The sequence below is a fragment of the Macaca mulatta genome, chromosome 18 (assembly GCF_049350105.2).
Source record: "Macaca mulatta isolate MMU2019108-1 chromosome 18, T2T-MMU8v2.0, whole genome shotgun sequence".
In the NCBI taxonomy this organism is placed as follows: Eukaryota; Metazoa; Chordata; class Mammalia; order Primates; family Cercopithecidae; genus Macaca; species Macaca mulatta.
In genome coordinates, this window is record NC_133423.1 from 42,948,176 (window position 1) to 42,969,038 (window position 20,863).

General features: G+C 38.2%; 1 protein-coding gene and 1 pseudogene across 13 annotated transcripts in view; one reads left to right on the top strand and one right to left on the bottom strand.

Annotated features, from left to right (window-relative positions):
• The window catches only part of DYM (dymeclin), a 402,507-nt gene that overhangs the window by 63,081 nt on the left and 318,563 nt on the right, over positions 1-20,863 (top strand). For 10 of the 12 annotated variants that reach the window (XM_077975471.1, XM_077975473.1, XM_028837927.2 and 7 more), the window contains 2 exons: positions 11,972-12,065; positions 13,023-13,153. In XM_077975471.1, coding sequence (XP_077831597.1) covers positions 11,972-12,065; positions 13,023-13,153 — 225 coding nt within the window. Of the gene's footprint in view, positions 1-4,700; positions 4,850-11,971; positions 12,066-13,022; positions 13,154-20,863 lie in introns of those variants that run through there. The other 2 variants (XM_028837925.2, XM_077975476.1) reach the window with 2 other exon arrangements.
• Positions 9,466-9,942, bottom strand: LOC698715 (ATP synthase F(0) complex subunit g, mitochondrial pseudogene; annotated as a pseudogene). The gene has a single exon (XR_003724546.2). The product of XR_003724546.2 is annotated as an ATP synthase F(0) complex subunit g, mitochondrial pseudogene (transcript).

Here is a 20,863-nt window from a genome sequence, read left to right on the forward strand (position 1 = left end):
ATAACAAATTGATATTATGGCAAAGAGCATGGAATCCAGAATCACTTTATGATTTTAATTTCAGCTGTGAGACTTATTAGCTGAGCTTTAATTTCCTCATGTAAGCTGAGGATAAGGACAACTATTTACAGAATTCTTATAAGGAAAAATTAGGTAATATGAAATATTCTGTACAATGTGTGGCATGTAGTCATTGCAAACCATTTATATCAGCAAATGTTACCTTTTTCAGGTCTTGTTTTTCAAATGCTTAACTTTCAAGTTCGTAGCAATTGGAAGAAATTGTATATATTTTTAAAATGCAGGCAGTTATACTTAGATTGCATTGGTGCTTTGAAAATTAAAGATAATGTGTCTGTAAAATACCTAGTGTATAGGAGTGTAATAAGTGAGAACAATATTCTGTTTTAAAATCAAGCTATATAGGCCAGACAAGGTGGCTCACGCCTGTAATCCCAGCATTTTGGGAGGCTGATGTGGGTGGATCATGAAGTCAGGAGTTCAAGACCAGCTTGGCCAAGATGGTGAAACCCCATCTGTACTGAAAATCCAAAAATTAGCCAGGCATGGTGGCAGGCGCCTGTAATCCAGCTACTTAGGAGGCTGAGGCAGAGAATTGCTTGAACCCAGGAGGCAGAGGTTGCAGTGAGCCGAGATGATGCCGCTGCACTCCAGCGTGGGAGACAGAGCAAGACTCTGTCTCAAAAAAAATTAAAAAAAAAAAAATCAAGCTATATGGATAACTCCCATATAAACTATTTTGCTAAAAACAGTTTTTGATGATTTTTTTTTTTTTTTTTAAAGAGAGAGAGTCTTACTTTGCTGCCCAGGCTGGAGTGCACTGGTGCCATTGTGGCTCACTGCAGCCTTGATCTTCTGGGCTTCAGTGATCCTTCCACCTCAGCCTCCTGAGAAGCTGGGGCTACAGGTGCATGGCACCACACCTGCCTAATGATTTTATTTTTTGTAGAGATGGGGGTCTCCTGTGTTGCTGAGGCTAGTCTTAGGCTCCTGGCTGCAAGCCATCCTCCTCCTACCTTGGACCCCCAAAGTGTTGGGATATTACAGGCATCAGCCTCTGTGTCTGGGCCCAAATATTTTTGTTTTTAAAAACAAACTATGTTGATAATGAAAAAGGTGTTATTGCAGTAGTTGCCTTGCCTTACAACCATAGCTTAGGGAATTTTTTGCTTAATAGAGCTGGCTTTCAAAAGCCATGTTGCAATTCAGTGCTGAAAATTAAGCAGTTTGATGTAACAATATTAGTGTAGTTACTGTGATAATGACTTTTAAGGTGACTTTGGGTTTTTATAAAAATTAAAAAATTAAAAGATGAAAAAACAGAAAAATATAACAAAATAAGGAAAGCAATGAGAAAACAAATAAAGAAAAAAATTACAGTAAGAAAACCGAAAGTAGCTGGGAGTGGTGGCTCATGCCTATAATACTGGTAACTTAGGAGGCTGAGGCAGGAGGGTTGCTTGAGGTCAGAGTTCAAGGCCAGCTTGGGCAACATAATAAGATTCCATCTCTACACACAAAAAAATTGATAAAACTTAGCCAGGCATGGTGGCATGTGCCTGTAGTCTCAGCTGCTTGGGAGACTGAGGCAGGAGGATTGATTGAGCCCAGCAATTTGAGGCTGCAGGAAACTGTGGTGGTGCCACTGGACTCCAGTCTGGACAATAGAGCAAGGCTCCAAATCTAGGGGCAAAAAAAAAGCAAGTAATATTTACTTATTATATATAATGTGGAAAGCATACTAAAATGTAAACAAGGTAGTAATTGCTCATAATTTGAAAACCCTGACATGGCATTGTTGATATTTTTGTATTTTTTCTTCTACTTATGCAATGGATATAAATTTATATATATATCATCCACCATACAGACACACACACACACACATATTTTAATCTGTGTTTTTCATTTGACATTGTATCAGGAATGTGTTCATGTTTTAAAATACTTTTGGGAACAGCAAAAAACGATATACATTTATTGCTCCAAATTCCAGTAAATATGATGGTTTGGCTAAAATAAAAATAATCTCATATTAAGCAGTACGTATGTAATCACTGCAAATCTTTAGTGACAGTTTCATATAAATGGTATTATTTATATTTTGTTTACACTCAGCAGCATGTCAGGAACCTCTTCACATCAATAAGTATAAGTGCATATCAACTTTAAGGGCTTTGTGAGTATGCTTAGTTTCCTTTTTGAAAAAAAAAAATTTAAAGTGCTCGTCTACTGTCAACAATTTTCCTTCTCCTTTTTTTTTTGGTCTGAAAATGTTCTATTTTTTTCTTCGCTTTTGAAGCATATGTTTTGCTGGATATAGAATTTTAGATAGACATTAATTTATTTTCCGTAATTTAAAGGTGTCATTTCGTTATTTTTTAGCTTTTCTTGTTTTTGTTGTGAAGAAAGCAGTCAACCTTATTGTTGCTTCTTTGAAAATAATGGAATTTTTAACTTCTGGCTGCTTTTAAGTTTTTCTTTTTATCTTTTGATTTTCAGTAGCCTTAGAGTGAGGTGCTGAGGAGAAGTTTTCTTTGTTTTTTTGTTGCCTGAGGTTTGTAGAGATTCTTAAATCTGTGGGTTGGTGTCTTTTATCAGTATTGGAAAATTCTTTGCCATTATCTGTTTATATATAAAATTTCTGTTCTCTTCTGTCTCTCCTCTCCTCCTGGTACACTTGTTATACTTGTGTTCAATGCTTTTGTTTCCATTGTGTTCCATATACTTGTTAGGACTTTTTTTCTTTTGTAGTTTACATTGTTTTTCTCTCTGACCTTCAATGAGATATTTTCTGTTAATTCATCTTTAGTTTCTAGTCTTTTCCTTTTTTTTTTTTTTTAAATTTTTATTTTGAGACAGTGTCTCACTCTGTTTCCCAGGCTAGAGTGCAGTGGCACTATCACTGCTCACTGCAACCTCAGCTTCCTGGGCTCAAGAGATCCTTCCACTTCAGCCTCCTGAGTAGCTGGGACTACAGGCATATGTCACTATGCCTGGATAATTTTTAAGTTTTCTGTAGAGGTGGGATCTTGCCATGTTGTCTTGAGCTTCTAGGCTCAAGTGATCCTCCCATCTAGGCCCCCACAAAGTGCTGAGATTACAAGTGTGAGCTACTGTCCCTGGTACTCATCTTTTCTTCTGGTATGTCCCATTTGCTGTTAAAACTATCTACTGAGATTTTTAAAACAAGCTTTTAATTTTAGAATAGCTGTAGACTTATGGAAACATTTCAAAGCTAGTATAGAGCATTCCTGTATACTCTTCACCTATTTCCCCTATTTTAACATCTTACTTTAGTATGGTACATTTGTTTCAACTAAGGAATCAACATTGGTACAGATATACCCCAGAGATATTGTGGGTCAGTTCCAGACCACTGAGATAAAGCCAGTATTGCAATAAAGTGAGTTGCATGAATTTTTTGGTTTCCCCGTGCTTATAAATGTTATGTTTACATTATACCATGGTCTATCAAATGTGCAATAACATGTGTTAAATGTACGTATCTTAATCTTATAACTGTATCACAAAAAAATGCTAACACATCATCTGAGCCTTTAATGAGTCATAATATTCTTGCTCGTGACAACGTGACATCCAAGATCACTGATTCAACCAGGTGCGGTGGCTCACTCCTGTAATCCCAGCACTTTGGGAGGCTGAGGTGGGCATATCACCTGAGGTCAGGAGTTCAAGACCAGCCTGGCCAACATGGTGAAACCCCATCTCTACAAAAATACAAAAATTGACTGGGCATGATGGCAGGTGCCTGCAATCTCAGCTACTCAGGAGGCTGAGGCAGGAGAATCGCTTGAACCCGGAAGACAGAGGTTGCAGTGAGCCGAGATCGCAGCATTGCACTCCAGCCTGGGTGACAGAGTGAGACTCTGACACACACACACAAAAAGATCACTGATTAGAGATCACTATACAGATATAACAATAAAATGCTTGAAATATTGCAAGAATTGGCTGGGCATGGTGGCCTGTAATCCTGGCACTTTGGGAGGCCAAGGCGGGAGGATTGCTTGAGTCCAGGAATTTGAGACCAGTCTGGGCAACATAGCAAGACCCTGTCTCTACAAAATACTAAAAGAAAATTAGCCAGACATGATGACTCCTGAGTAGCTACTCAGGAGGCTGAGATGGGAAGATCTCTTGAGCCTGGGAGGTTGAGGCTGCAGTGAGCTGTGATCACACTACTGCATTCAGCCCCATAGGTGACAGAGTAAGACCCGTTTCAAAAAAAAAAAAGAAAAAAGTAAGTAAATAAATATGAAGACATTTTGCAAGAACTATCAAAATGTGATGCAGAGACATGAAGTGAGCATGTGTTGTTGGAAAAATGGCTGATAGACTTGCTCACTGCAAGGTTGCCACAAACCTTCAATTTGTAAAAAATGCAGTATATTTGAAGCACAATAAAGCAAAGCATGATAAAATGAGGTTATGTTAATTCTATTAACTAAACTGCACACTTCAGTCTTTCACTTGCTTTCTCCTAATGTGCCTTCACTGTTCCAGGATCCCACCTAGGGTGCCACATGACATCTAATCGTCATGTATTTCTCTGGTCTGCAACAGTCTCTCAAATTTTCCACATTTTTGATGCCTTTTGATGATTTTGGGGAGTATTAGTAGGGTATTTTCCAAAATGTTCCTCAATTTGAGTTGTCTGATGACTTTCTCATACTTAAACTGGGGTTATACGTTTGTGGAAGGAAGACCATGGAGATGAAGTGCTGTTCTGAACACACTGTATCAAGGGGACATGCTCTTAATATGACTTATCACTGATGGTGTTGACATTGATCACTTGGCTGAGGTACTATTTATCAAGTTTCTTCAGTGTAAAGTTGTTTCTTTCTCTCCTGATTCCTTCATTTTCAAAGGGTAGTTTTTCTAGATATAGAATTCTTGGTTAACATTTTTTTCTCTTTCAGCACTTTGAACATATTATTCTACTGTCTTCTGGTCTCTATTTTTTCAGATAAGTCTGACATTAATTGTATTGTTGTTCCCCTGAAAATGTTGAGAGATTTTTTCCTGCTGCTTGTAACATGTTCTCTTTGCTTTTTAAAGGAGTTTTTTGGCCAGGCGTGGTGGCTCACACCTGTAATTCCAGCTCTTTGGGAGGCCACAGCAGGAAGATTGCTTGAAGCCAGGAGTTAGATGCCAGTCTGGGCAACATAGCAAGACCCTGTCTCTACAAAAATAAAAATAAAAATAAAAATAAAAATTAGCCTGGCATGGTGGCTTGCATCTCTTAGATGTGTAGATTAATGGTTTTCATCAGTTTTGGGAAATATGTTGCCTTTTTTTGTTTTTTTGTTTTTTCTTTTTTAAGGAATAGGGTCTCATCCTCTTATCCAGGCTGGTCTTGAACTCCTGGCCCCAAGCATGCATCCCACCTCAGCCTCCCCAAAGCACTGGCCATTATTTTTGTTAGGCTTTTTATGCTTAGCTTTATTACCTTTTTCCTGAATGTACACATGAGGTTTTCTTGATCAGATTTCTTTTCTTTTTTTTGAGTCAAGAGTTTTGCTCTTGTTGCCCAGGCTGGAGTGCAGTGGTGTGATCTCCACTCACTACAACCTCCACCTCCTGGGTTCAAACGATTCTCCTCCCTCAGCCTCCCAAGTAGCTGGGATTACAGGCATGCACCACCACACCCAGCTAATTTTGTATTTTTAGTAGAGATGAAGTTTCACCATGTCAGTCAGGCTGGTCTTGAACTCCTGACCTCAGGTGATCCACCCGTCTTGGCCTTCAAAGTGCTGGGATTACAGGCTTGAGCCACCACGCCCAGCCCAGATTTCATATTAAATACTTCACAGTAAATAAGACGTCCACTGGTCCTTCTTTGTCCTAGTTCTTACCCACTAGGATAATGCTGGGAGAGCCAGGTCAGTTGTTTCGCATGATAGTCAGACTCCTTGTAGGTGAGGGATGAGGAAAAACATTTGCCAGCTTATAAAGGGTAAAGAAGCAGCTGTACCGTCCTCTCCTGAAAGAGTCTGCTCTTTACTCTAGTCCTTTGGCATATAAATACAATTTTTTCAGGAGCCAGGTATCCTCACTTCTTGTTTTGGCATTTTAACCTAGGGATATCTCCAAGTTCTGTGGCCTCATTTGTCCTTTTTTTCTTTTTTTTTCTTTTTGTTCATGAGACTTTTTCCTTTAACTCTTGGTGATAAATATTTCTCATTATGCTTTTTCTCTGTATGGTTTTTCCTATAATTTGATGAGGTGTTTTGATTGGTGTATTAAGATCCTTTTCAGTTCAGAAGTTTGTTTTTCTTTTTTCTTTTTTTCATTATGGCTCTGATTTTGTGTTTTAGTTTCTTCTCCTTACCTCTTGATCACCCGTAATGTTCAGGTTGGATCTCTGTTCTTTACTTTCTGTATCTTTTTGTCTCTGTTCTTTTCTCATATTTCCTCCTTTGTATGATTGATTTCAATGTTTTATACACTGCCAGTTCTCCTCTTTTACTATTGTAGTGTATGTTTTAGCTGTTATTGCATTTTTAGCTTGTTTCTTAATCATTTCTAGTCTTGTAGATAGGCTGCTCTTTTTGTTGTTGTTGTTGTTGTTGTTGAGATGGAGTCTCGCTCTGTTGCCCAGGCTGGAGTGCAGTGGCATGATCTTGGCTCACTGCAACCCTTGCCCCCTGGGTTCAAGCCATTCTCCACCTCAGCCTCCCAAGTAATTGGGATTACAAGCATGCGCCACCATGCCTGGCTAATTTTTGTATTTTTAGTAGAGATGGGGTTTTACCATATTGGCCAGGCTAGTCTTGAACTTCTGAGCTCAAGTGATCTTCCTGCCTCGACCTCCCAAAGTGCTAGGATTACGGGTGTGGCTCACTGCCCCCAGCCGTTTTTTTTTTTTTTTTTTTTTTTTTTGAGACATGGTCTTGCTCTGTCGCTCATGCTGGAGTGCAGTGGTGTGATCATGGCTTACTGTAGCTTCAACCTCCTGGGCTCAAAGCAGTCCTCCTGCCTGGCCTCCTGGGTAGCTGGGACCATAGGCATGCACAACCACACCTGGCTAATTTTTGTATTTTGTGTAGAGATGGGTTTTTGTGATGTTGCCTAGGCTGGTCTTGAACTTCTGCCCACAAGCATTCCTCTCACCTTGGCCTCTCCAAGTGCTGGGATGCAGGTGTGTGCTGCTGTGCCTGGCTTGCTCTCTTTTCATTACATGTGTTTCCCCCAATGGATTTCTGTTCTTTTTTAAAAAATAGATGGTTAATTTTCCTATTGTCCGTTGTTGATTGCTATGTATTAAAATTCTTTTGGCAATTTTGATTTAGCTTTTCTTCTGAGGTTTCACTGTAACTCATTTCTTATCCTCTGGTTGCTGTTGTTGTTATTTTCTCGTTTTCATTAAACTAACATATTTATGGAGCACCTACTATATTACAGGAATTATCCCATAAGCTTGGGCTGTGACTGCAAAAAACACTGACCCAGGTCTCTGACCTCATGGATCTATTTATTTCATTGAGGAGTCAGATAATTAATAAGTATATCTAGTTTATATAATGGTGGCTGTTGAGAAAAATAAAGCAGAGTAAGGGGATGGGATATAACCCATGAAGGTGCCTTGTTTGCTCCCAGAGAAGCTGCGTTTATTTCCTCTGTTGCTTGTGTAGATCCTATAGATACTTGTTGAATCTGCTGTTATTTTAGTTTGAGAGCAAATTGATATATTTCCCAACCTAATTTATAGAGCCCGAGAAGGTTTTATTTGTCCAAGTCTTCTTAGTTTAAATGGGACCTTCATTACCCTCGCTTCTTGGCTTTGAGGTATGAGGGAATTCTGAAGTTCCCAGGTTGATCATCTGCATCAGTGTCTTTCTACCTCTCCCTCCACCATATGCTGCTGTGTTGTCCAAGCCGAATATGTATCTCTAAATAAGGATTCTTAAAAAAAAAGTACCACGATCTTATGAAAAAAACAACTTTTAATATCACAAAATATTCGGTGTTCAAATTTGTAATTGTCTCATTTTGTTTGAACTGGAGGCCAAATAAGTTCACACATTATTTTTGGTTATGTCTTTATATTTCTTTTCATAGCAAGTTTCCCTTTTCATCTGTCTTTTTCTTCTTTTCCCTCTCTCAGTGTATTTATTGAAGAAACTGAGTGGTGGAGTTTCCCACAATGTAGATTTTGTTCGTTGTATCCCTGTGTGGGGTCATCTTGTCCTCTCTCCTCTGTATTTTCTCTACATTGGTTGTTGGATTTTAGAGCTCATGAGTCTTTCAGTGAGATCTTAGAAAAGTTTGTTTCAGGGGCTAGAAGCAAATTTAATCTCTCATCTCAAACAGAAATCCTGTCTACAATACCCTTATCTGAATGTTACCCAAACTTTGCTTGAATTCTTGTAGAGATGGGGGCATTCCCTTCTTTACACGAGCATCACTAGTTAACAGACTGCTACAAGTTCAAGCTCTAGCATCCGGTAAGTTAGCTCTTTATCAAGCACTGTTGTTATCTTAATTTTACAGATTAGGAAACTGAGGCAGGGGCCAGTTTGGTAAGTTGCCAAGTGTTCTACAGCTGGTCAGTGGTGGAACTGAGATTTGAACTTTGTCAGATTCTGTAATCTAGTCCCATTACACTTTTCTGCTTTCCGGTTGGACCTCCTGTGTTGTTACTCTGGTTCCCGAAGCTCATTCAGCTTCAACATAGCATTTTATTTGCACCAATTAACTGTGATCATGTAAAATTTCTTTTCTTCTACCATTGAGATATTTTGGAATCTTGAATCTACCATGGAGTATTGTTTAAAATCATTGAGTGTATTTAATTTTATTAACTTACTACCCTAATCTTCATCTTATCCAAAAGAGTATCATGGAAACTTTTTAACTGTCTTGGTAGGTAAGCTCCACGAAGACAGGGAGTTCTCTTTACAAATATTTCCTTAGTATCTGAAACAGTGTGGGCACATATGAGTAGCTCAATAAATACATGCTGATTGAATGAATGAATGAAGAAGGTACACAGCGCTTTAATTATATCAATCCAGTAGTCTGGTTACTCTTTCCAAAAACACAATGTTTTATTTTTTTAAATAGCTAATCATTTATACATTCAACAATTACAAGGCCATTCAGTAATAAAGGGGGCTGTTGAATGAACAAAGATTTCAAAGTTGGGATTCTGAGTGATGATTGTAGTCATGTTACCCTCAGCTTAGTTTGTTTCAGCATTTTGTTTGGATTTACAATAGCTAGATAAAGTCCCAGAGAGATGCACTTGCAAACCTTAACTGGTTTTTTGTTTGTTTGTTTGTTTTTTCTTAAAAAGTTTATCCTGAGGTCTCTGGGTATTTTTTCATTAACACTAAAACTTGAAAGAGGAATAGGACATTTTTGTTTCAAAGTGAAACTCTTAACATTATCTACTATCTTATCACATATCTATTCTTTTTTTTTTTTTTTTGACAAATCTTATTTTATTCAGATAGCAGTCTGATCACACATGGTCCAACAATACTCAAATAATAAATCAAATATAACCAGATGTTAAAGATTGGTCTTCAAACATCATAGCCAATGATGCCACGCTTGCCTATGATCTCTCCAACATAAAACCACATCAACACCTCAGTGGCCACCAAACCATTCAGCACAGCTTCCTTAACTGTGAGCTGTTTGAAGCTACTAGTCTGAGCACTATTGACTATTTTTTTCAGGCTCTGAATAGCTCTAGGGATCTCAGCAGGGGTGGGAGGAACCAGCTCAACCTTGGCGTAGTACCAAAATGTGGCCAATCAAGGCTTCGAGTAAGTCACAGCAGCATTCACCAGAGCCGGGGTCTTCTCAACAAGGTTACGGACAAATTGGGCCATGGTTCTGGAATGCAAAGTCCGTCGCCCGGAATGGCCGGCTGAATGTCACCCCCACATATCTATTCTTGATTGTGAAGGCTGGACAAAAACTGCTGATTGACAACAAATGTTGCACCTTGCTACTCACAGTGGTATTCTTCAGCTAGCAGCAGCAGCAGTGGATGTCACCTGAGAGTGATAGAGATGCAGAATCTCAGTGCACATTTCACATGTGGAGTCCATTTGCATTTTAGTAAGAATGCCTTGTGATTTAAATACACATTAAACTTTGAGAAGTACTGTCAACTTCAGTTAGGAGTATGGTAGACCTGAGCTTCTGAACTTCCACCAAGCTCTCAGATAATGCTGTTGTGGCCAGTCCATGAGCCACACTTGGAATAGCAAAGTGCTTGTCATTTTATCACAGTTAGAAAGTTAGGCAATTACTTGGATTGACTCTCAAGTCATGACATATGCAGCAGGGAGTGAGCCTGGCAGTTATTAAGCGCAATGCAGGTATGCTGTAATGCTGTACTTACTCCCATGTATAATATTTTAAAATATATGTGTATGGGCCTGAATTTTAAAAAATATTCTGGAGAACTTCATTTTTTCAAATCTTGACACATTTCAATAAGTTCCAATATGCCAGCCTGGGCAACATAGGGCCATCCCATCTCTACAAAAAATACAATTAGCTGAGCATGGTGGTGCATGCCTGTAGCACTAACTACGTGGGAGGCTGAGGCAGAAGGATCACTTGAACCCAGGAGCTCAAGGTTGCGGAGAGCTATGATTGCACCACTGCTGTCCGGCCTGGGTGGTAGATCAAGACCCTGTTTCTACATTTGAAAAAAAGAAGTTCAAATATATGCAAAATTCCCAGATCTTCGTAAGAATGAAGTTTCCTGGCTCCCCAAGCCAGTGTGTTTGAGTGTTTGCATTTCCAGTTTTCAAACTAGTTAAAAATACACTTCAGAAGAGAAACAATTATCCAGGACTCTGGAATCTCACATTTTGAAAACCACTGGTCAAGGAAGAAGACTGTGTTTGCTACTAACATATTGTTGACTTTAAGCCCAGAGCTTAGCCTTTCTGAGCCTGTCTCTTCATCAGTCAAATGAAAGGTTCTTCAAAATAACCTCTCCCTTCTGATGAATTCTTAGCTTCCATGCTTCTGTGACTTGCTATGCAGCCTAGTAGAGCTTTATAGTTTCATTAAGTCCAATTTCTTGATTATAGAGGTTGCTTCACCTAGCAGTTTAAAGTCAAAGATTTGAGCCAGTTGATAAGGATGTTTCCTTGAGCAAGTAGCAACCTCCAGGTGAGGATCTGTGAAATGGAAGCAATACTAGTGCTTTTCCTGGAGGGTTGGTGTGAAGATTAAATGAGTTAATGCATGTAAAGCACCTACTCTATGTTGTTCATCATATGTTAGCTGTTGTTTCTTTTGCAGATGAGAAAACTGAGGTTGGAGAAGTAAGTGATTTGTCTGAGGTTCAGTATTCAGTTAATTATAGACCTGGAGCTAGAAACTAAATCTGATTACTGATACAGTTGCTGAAGTGCCCGTCATTTAAAGTTAAAAACAAATTCTTTAAAGTTTTGGCTGGTCAAATAGCTCCCCCTCTAGCCACACTGCTTTGTTGATATATTTTCTTAATTTTTCATTCAAATGATTTGTGATCTGGACGGTGTTTTAGATTTAATAAACTTTTATAGTTTATTATATTCTATATACTGGGGACATATGATCAATTTTTGAGTTTTTAAAAATCTTTTCTAGAGAAAGATTTAGTGTGTAACTTGACTATGTCTGTTAACTATTATTTTTTCCTTTATGATTTTGCATTCTGAGATAAGATGGCTACTTGTACTGTTTCTATCATTTTCATTTTGCACATCAGTTTTTGATGTTCAGAATTAAGACCAAGAGCAGCAGTTTCTCTCATTGCTTATTTCTGTAATTAGGTGTGAAATTAACAGTAAGGTTGGTCACTGAGCAATTTCAATATGGCATTTGGTTTTATAAGTGTTATGATAAGCTCACTTTGATTTTAGTTCTTAAATTTAACTTTTTAAAACCTTTTCTTCTCTTGCAGTTGAAAACAATCCTCGAACAGGAAATCTTGGTGCACTGATTAAGGTCTTCCTTTCTAGAACCAAAGAACTAAAACTCTCAGCAGAATGTCAGAAGTAAGCTGGCTAATTAAACCATGTTTGCTTTATATTTAACAATGTGAATTTTAGTTTTCATTTATTGGTGGAAATGGACTGTGGTCTTTTGAAAATCTCTGTGAAGGAATTATTCTTATTATTAAGGAAAAAAGGTAAAAGAGGTATTAGGTTAGTGTCTTAAGTCACTGGGGTGAGATTATAGATTTTGGAATTTGATTTCAGGTTTTTAGACAATCTTTATATGCTTTAAGAAGATGAATAATGATGTAATTATCATTAAGAAGGTAATCCCCCCCATTATCACTGCTGCTGCTATCTAGTTTAAATGATGACTTAGTCTGAGTTTTATTTCATTCTACATCTATTGCCGTTATTTCCGTCATATTCTTTACATCAGTGAAAGGTTAACTTTTTATGCACTGAAGCATTTTTCAAAACCATGTTTGGGTGTCAGTCGCTGAAAAGATTAAAAGATTTTGCATTGTCTTGCTTATAAACAAATTATATTGAATCCAATAAAGTTTTTCTTGGGAGTTCATGGTCATTAATACAAATAAAAAGTATTTTACTGTGCTGCAGGCAGTGCCTCATTGAAAATTTTGGTTACATATTTGCATATATTCTTTTTATGTTACCACAATCTTTAAAATTTTTTTTGTAGCCTTCTTCTCTTTTAATTGCCTGTATGTGGTATACCTGTTAAGAACAAAGAATAGTCGTTCCTACAGTCATCAGTAAAGATTTTTATTAAGTAGATTCACTATGTAAAATATGTGGAATGAACTATGAAGTAAAACATAATATCGCTGGTACAATGTAATAAATCATGAGTCATTAAAATATATGGACATTGTCCTAATATTACCAATTAGGATGGACAAAATGGTTGACAGATCAGGAAGAAATAATGGACTAGAAATAAACCGTGATGCTAATGTTTAAATATTGATTCTTGTATGATTTTGGTCTTTCTAGCCACATCTTCATTTGGCAGACACACAATGCTTTGTTTATTATTTGCTGTTTGCTGAAAGTGTTCATCTGTCAGATGTCGGAAGAGGAATTACAACTTCATTTTACTTATGAAGAAAAATCTGGCAATTACAGTAAGTATTGTTTTTGAAGATGTTCTGGATACAGCATGTGTAACATTATAAGGATAAAATTTCAGGAATAAAAGTATAATTTTGAAAATTCCAGTTATCCTTATAATTTTCATTTTAAAATGAACTTATACTGTCATTTTTTCTTTTTCTGTATTAATTTAAATGAGTCAAGACTCAGAATTTTTTTTTCCTTTTAAGTAAGAAAGCTGATGGGGTTGAAACTTTCATCTATTTTGACTTTCATGCATGTGGATGAAGAAGAAAGTAACATAAAAATAAAACTCACACAAGTATTTACTTCTTTCAGAAAACAGAGGTGTCAGTTTTAAATATTATTGCCAAGTCAATGTATTATTAAGGGAGCCAACTAGTCGGATTTTATGTTAAAGGTTACTTTCATAGAGTGCAGCAATAGCTTCTGGGTCTGAGTGTCTTTGAGACTACAACACTTTATCAGAAGTAACATTTTCAAGGACAGTTTTATGATGCCAAAATGTGTCATCTTTTTCTGAAGATATAGGGAAAGGTTACGCTTCACACTATCTTTCCTTTCTGAGGGCAAGGCAGTGTTGCCCCGTAGTTTTCTGAGTTCTGTTTTCAAAATAGATCTCTACCCTCATCAGGCTGACAGCATCACCTGTGTGATTCAAGGTCATGTGTTACCATCTCTTGTGGGGACAGGTATTGGGAGAGAACTTTGTGATGTGTATACTTTTCATGGAGGTCTGTGTGCTATGTGGATTTCATGTATATACATAATCACACTTAACTTTCAAAAACCAGGAGTAATTTTTCACTGTGGTTTCAACTGTGGTTGCTAAATACCTGTTTTTAAATGTCAAAGTCAAATATTGACAAAGGGAAACAAACGTATAAAAGAGTTACTATTCATCTAGGTCAACATCACAATGTACTGATTTTTCAGTATATCCATGTCTATGGGGAATATTTCTTAAATTCTGTTATAGAATTTTTATTTTTATTTTTATTTTTTTTGAGATGGAATCTCGCTCGGTTGCCCAGGCTGGAATGCAGTGGTACGATCTTGGCTCACTGCAACCTCTGTTCCTGAGTTCAAGCAATTTTCCTGTCTCAGCCTCCTGAGTAGCTGGGACTACAGGCACATTCCACCATGCCCAGCTAATTTTTGTATTTTTAGTAGAGATGGGGTCTCACCATATTGTCCAGGCTGGTCTTGAACTCCTGACCTCCAGTGATCCACCCCCCTTGGCCTTCCAAAGTGCTGGGATTACAGGCATGAGCCACCGTGCCCGGCATAGAATTTTTAAAAACAATATTATGGGGAAGTAGAAAAGATTCTGTGAAAAGTTAACCTTTTGTTAACTTTAACCAAGCATTTCTTAAAACTATTTTTAGATGGCAAAAATCTTATGGAAATTCTGGTTATATCATTTAAATATATTAAGGTATTATGTTACATTTTGAGCAAATGAAATGACATGATACAAGAAAACAATAGTTTACAATACTTTCAACTCAAGTAGCAGAGTGACCATGTGTATTTATCTCTTCTCCCTCTGAAACCCCATTACCTGATGGTAGAGAAATTTTCTACACATACTATCGAGCAACTTAGGACAGTCATTTCATCCTTCTTTAGGCTTCTTATGGCCTCTTTTGAGATCAGGAAACGGTTTTGGAGAAATAGAATATGAATTTCTGTTTTACTGCAATCTTTTCCTCAGTGTATTTCCAAATTAGAGAAGGACATTCTTCTTGACTCACACTTTGAAAATACGATTTTACCATCTTCTAACATTTTAACATTTTTTCTGTGACTTGATAGCCATTTGGCAGGTTCATGTCCAAGGAGGCTATTGCCTTTCATTTCTGTAAGGTCCAAATCTCACTAAGTTCTGCAGGTTTTGAGGAAACTGAAAGGTGGCAAACATCACAGGGCAGGAAACCACTGCCTCATAGCAATGCTGTGTGCAGGGCATGCAGAACATTCAGCAGGCAAGAGCTCTTCATTTTCTTTGGTTAGAAGTTTGTAGACTGAATGGAATTTGCTGCAGTTTACATATGCCCTGTCCCCAAATATGCAGATAGATGAGCAAACTCTAGTTTGTGCTTGAACAAGATATCAGCAATCTTTTGTTTTCTGTTTATGTGGAAACATTTTTTTTCCCTCTACTGATACTGGACAAATACAGGTTGAATGTATTTAAATTCAAATTTCATCCTTGAGAGTGTGCTGAATTTAAAATATCACAATTAAGTTTGTTTCGTAAGTGTTCTAAAGTTTCTTTCCAACAGATGACATTGTTGGCTGGTTGCAGGGAAGCAAAATCATATGTTCCACTTTTCTTTGAAAGTTATTGTATTAGGGTTCTCTAGAGGGACAGAACTAATAGCATAGATGTATATATGAAGGGGAGTTTATTAAGGAGTATTGACTCACATGATCACAAGGTGAAGTCCCATAATAGGCCCTGTGCAAGCTGAGGAGCAAGGAAGCCAGTCTGAGTCCCAAAACCTCAAAAGTAGGGCTGACAGTGTAGCCTTCCGTCTGTGACTGAAGGCCCAAGAGTCCCTGGCAAACCACTGGTGTAAGTCCAAGCATCCAAAAACTGAAGAACCTGGAGTCCAGTGTTTGAGGGCAAGAAGCGTTCAGCATGAGCGAAAGATGAAGGCCAGTAGACCCAGCAAGTCTGCTCCTTCCACCTTCTTCTGCCTGCTTTATTCTATTCGTGCTGGCAACTGATTAGATGGTGCCCACCCAGACTGAGGGGGGGTCTGCCTTCCCCAGCCTACTGACTCAAATGTTAATCTCCTTTGGCAACACCCTCACAGACACACCCAGGAACAGTACTTTGCATCCTTCAATCCAATCAAGTAGACACTCGATATTAACCATCACAGTATCACAATTACTGTTCTACATTTCATAGCTAAAATGTGGATAACTTTATTATTCTTGAATAAAGCAAGCATATCAATTTTAGCAGTTTTATTTGCTGTCATCTTTTATTTTCTCTTCTGTCCCAGAAGACCATTTCATGGAAAGTCATTTATTGTTTTGCCCAGTTTTGAGTTAGTATGAATTACTACCTCATTAACTTTGGGGGATGGGGGGAAGGGGATAGGTACTGAAATTATCTTTGATGCTGTTAAAAAAAATGTTAAATTTCAGATACTATACCATATTAATTTATTAAGTAAAGAATACGTTTCTATAAAGGGTGAATAAAATGGCAATGAATATGTTTGTGTATGTGTGTGTGTATATATATATATATATATATATATATATATATATGTATTTTTTTTCTTTTAAAGTCCAAGGCAGGTGTAGTGTGTGTGTGTGTGTGTGTGTGTGTGTCTTTTCCCCTTTCCCATTTTGTAACTGTGAGAGCCCCATGTGTTTAGGGGCTGCCCCATGAGTATTTCCCTTGGATAAAAATGTTTACCTTGTCTTCTCAGGGGAAACAACTCTCCAGTTTCATTGTAGATCAGACATTCCTTTCTTGGATTCTGTGCTTTCTACTCTGAAGTAATTCCTGCTGAACTTTTGAGATTCTGATCTAAAAAAGATAGGCAGCCATTTTTGTTTGTTTGTTTGTTTTTGTTTTTTGGAGACAGAGTTTCGCTCTTGTTGCTCCAGCTAGGGTGCAATGGAACGATCTCGGCTCACTGCAACCTCTGCCTTCTGGATTCAGGTGATTTTCCTACCTCAACCTCCCAAGTATCTGGGATTAGAGGCATATACCACCATACCCGGTTGCTTTTGTATTTTTAGTAGAGACAGGGTTTCACCATATTGGCCAGGCTGGTCTTGAACTCCTGACCTCACGTGATCTGCCCACCTCGGCCTCTCACAGTGCTGGGATTACAGGTGTGCTCCACTGCGCCTGGCCTGGGCAGCCAAATTTTATTGAAGCTACCTTTCATTAAGCTACCTTGGAAAAGGGAGCTGAGGCACAGGAAGCAAACTGAACTGTCCTAATATTTTTAGAGATTGAGCATTTGTCATTTTACCGAAGTTTATTTCAATAATAAAAGTCCCTTTGACTCCACATTTGATTAGTGGTACTGGAAAAACAAGTATTTCTCCTTCTTCCCCCTAAACTTTCACAGGCAAAATACATTTTCTGTCTCTTTCTCAGTCACTAAGTAGGAAAGGAACATAAGTCAAAACTTTCTAAGTTGTTTCTGAATATAGCTAGATTTTTTGCTGGTCTTGATCTTCTTTTGGGATTGATCATTATGTTCTCTGACTACCATATAACTGTATGTTATAGTATAGACTTAATCAAGGATTTGAGAAAGTTAACTAAGTTGGTGTGTGAGAGATTCTGCAGGATTTTGGTATTTTGAATGTTATATACTTTGTTTTTTTCTAGGAGGGAATGTTTGCAAGAATTATATAGAATTGAATTAATTTAATGTAACTATCCCCAACACTCCATCATCTTTCACAGTTATCGTTTATCATTCAGCAGTGATTTTCAGAGCTTGTGCTTCATATATTGAGTTTGGGTTTCAAGAGAGGAATATGTTTAATTTACTATGTTGATAATTAGCCTTCTATATTTGTTAAATATATACTGATGTCTACAGTTAGAGCTTTTAATTAGACTTGTGTCTTGCGTGTGTTAGTTTTGTTAATGCTGGCCTTCGTGATTGTGATGCCAGCAGTACCAAAAACATAGTTCTGCTTGGCAAGTTGCAAACCTTCCCACGAAGTGCTAGCAGCAAGAATAGAGTGAATGTTTATCCTCACAGGGCCCAAGAGCATAGCCCACTCAATACCTGCAAATCCAGCACTTAGTTTTGTATTATGTACTACAAAATATGCATATTTTATTCTTTATTTAACATGACATTGTCAGAGGCATGGGAACCAGAACAACTCCATCTTGAATAGGAGCTAGGTAAAATTAAGCTGAAACCTACCGGGCTGTATTCCCAGACAGCTAAGACATTCTAAGTCACAGAATGAGATAGGAGGTTGGCACAAAATACCAGTCATAAAGACTTTGCTGATAGAACAGGTTGCAGTGAAGGAGATGGCCAAAACCCACCAAAACCAAAATGGCCATGAGAGTGACCTCTGGTGGTCCTCACTGCTACACTCCCACCAGCGCCATGACGGTTTACAAATGCCATGGCAACGGCAAGAAGTTACCCTATATGGTCTAAAAAGGGGAGGCATGAATCATCTACCCCTTGTTTAGCATATCAAGAAATAACCATAAAAATGGGCAACCGGCAGCCCTCGGGACTGCTCTGTCTCTGGAATCGCCGTTCTTTTTTTCCTATACTTTCTTAATAAACTTGCTTTCACTTTGCCCTGCGAACTCGCCCTGAATTCTTTCATGCGTGAGATCGAAGAACCCTCTCTTGGGGTCTGGATTGGAACCCCTTTCCTGTAACATATTTATCCTGTTACAATATCATTTTTATTTTAATATAAAATTATTTTTCATTATATACCATTAAGTGAATTGATGCACTTTAGAGATATGCTGTATTTATTTTGGGGCCAAAATCTTAGAGTATCCCTGCACCCCCCACCTTTGTCCAAGCTTGGGACGCAAGATTTTTTGTTGTGCATCCTAGGTATTCTAATGTAAGGATAGTGGGAAAAAGACACTTTTTCAACCATAGGCCACATTATCAAGATAGTTATCTCACTGAAAGAGCCATCTCTGTGGTAATCTGTCAGTGATTCTGTCCATATACTGACAGAGCTTTCCTTTCTTTCTTTTTTTAATTTGAACCTGACATTGTGAATATATGCTTTCTTTATACAGAGTTGACAGTTCAGGATTTTATACTTTTTTTTTTTTTGAGACGGAGTCTTGCTGTGTCACCCAGGCTGGAGTGCAGTGGCGCAATCTCGGCTCACTGCAGCCTCCACTTCCCGGGTTCAAGCAATTCTCCTGTCTCAGCCTCCTGAGTAGCTGGGATTACAGGTGCCCGCCACCAGGCCCGGCTAATTTTTGTATTTTTTTTTTTTAGTAGAGACGGAATTTCGCCATATTGGCCAGGCTGCTCATGAACTCCCGACTTAAGGTGATCCGCCCGCCTCGGCCTCCCAAAGTGCCGGGATTACAGGCGTGCGCCACCTCACCTGGCCCTATACATGCTCTTTAGTGTTGTTGTTTGTGTTTATAATTGAGCCTACTCTTGGTCCACCAGCTTAAGTCCGGTGAATATCTTTTAAGACTAAAGACTTTCTGTTTTTGGCATATGTAATTATTTTTACCTTAGTCTTCCATGTTGTTAGTTTGAGATTTCTACTTTAGCCCTTTTTATATTTTCTGCCAATTTCTTTTTACAGTTGATAAAAGAGCAATAAAATTAAATGATTACACAGATACTGTTGAAAGGGGGAAAAATGGAGCATGACCACGCAGTAGCTGAAGACATCCATTTATCAGCTGATATATGATATCTGATTTAGGTATATGAAAGACTGTTTGGGGTCAATAATATACAGTGGTACAGGTTGTTTGAAGGTCGAATTTACAAAAGTGGAGGGCCATCTGCAAACAATTGAGCGAAGTCAACCGAGGCATCTTAGGTATGTTGGCTTATTCCACACACAGCATTTTTTTCTTTATTCCAATCCATTGTAATACTGCTGTGATCACATGGATATTGCTGGCATTTTCAGTGAAGCAGTCTTTATGAGTGTAATGTGTCAGTAAGCTCTTAGTTTGTAATCTAAATTTGTGAGGATTTTGTATTTGAACATTTTCCCATAGGCTACATATGATGTAGTAGCAGATTGTTAGAGAGAATTTGTATTATTATATGAGGATAGCTCTTTCCATTAGTCCATGCCTTTTGAGAATCAGTCAAAGGGGACAAAGCCAGCCCTAGGCAAAACTATGAAGTAATACAAAATTGTTTCCATTTTCCTTTGGCCTTCAATGTGAGTTTTTCTTTCCTCTTGCCAAGGTAATACTGATATTTATTTTACATTTTGTGTCTTATAAATCCAATATTTTAAGTCCTTAAGGGCCTAAATCTGTTGTTTGTTTTTGGAAACACTTCTCATGGCTTGTTTCCTTATGTATTTGATGACATTGATTGTTTTTTTTTTTTTTGAGACAGAGTTTCTGTCACTCATGCTGGAGTGCAGTGGCATAGTCACAGCTCCCTGAAGCCTCAGCCTCCTGAATAGCTAGGGCTACAGGCACATACCATCAAGCCTGGCTAATCTTTAAAGATTATTTTTGGTAGAGATGGGGTCTCACTATGTTGCCCGGGCTGGTCTCGAATTCCTGGCCTCAAGCAATCCTCCTGCCTTGGCCTTCCAAAGCGCTGGGATTATAGGCATGAGCCACCGCACCCAGCTGTGTTTGATCTTATTTGAGGCTCCAAATAAGGGAGAGATTTGCATTTGCTTCTAAAGGGATCCAGGGGCTGTAACATCTGATGCCATGTTAGCTTCCTGCAGCGATTCTTGACTTAATATGGAGTCTCAGGTTCAGGCCCCATTCCTTGCCACTGACTGAGGCTTAGTCTCCCCGTAGTGGGCTCCATTCTAACTGGCATTCGTCTTCTGGGTTACGTACCTTAGAGTTTGCTTACTGCTCAGTGTTTTACTCTGGATTAAAGTCCATTTATTTGCTTGTAGGTTCTTTTGGTTATAGGGTTGGAGTCCTTAGAAATTTGCTTTACATTCTGGAAGCCCATCAATGCACTAAAAAGTGTTATTTTAGCCAAGAACTAGAT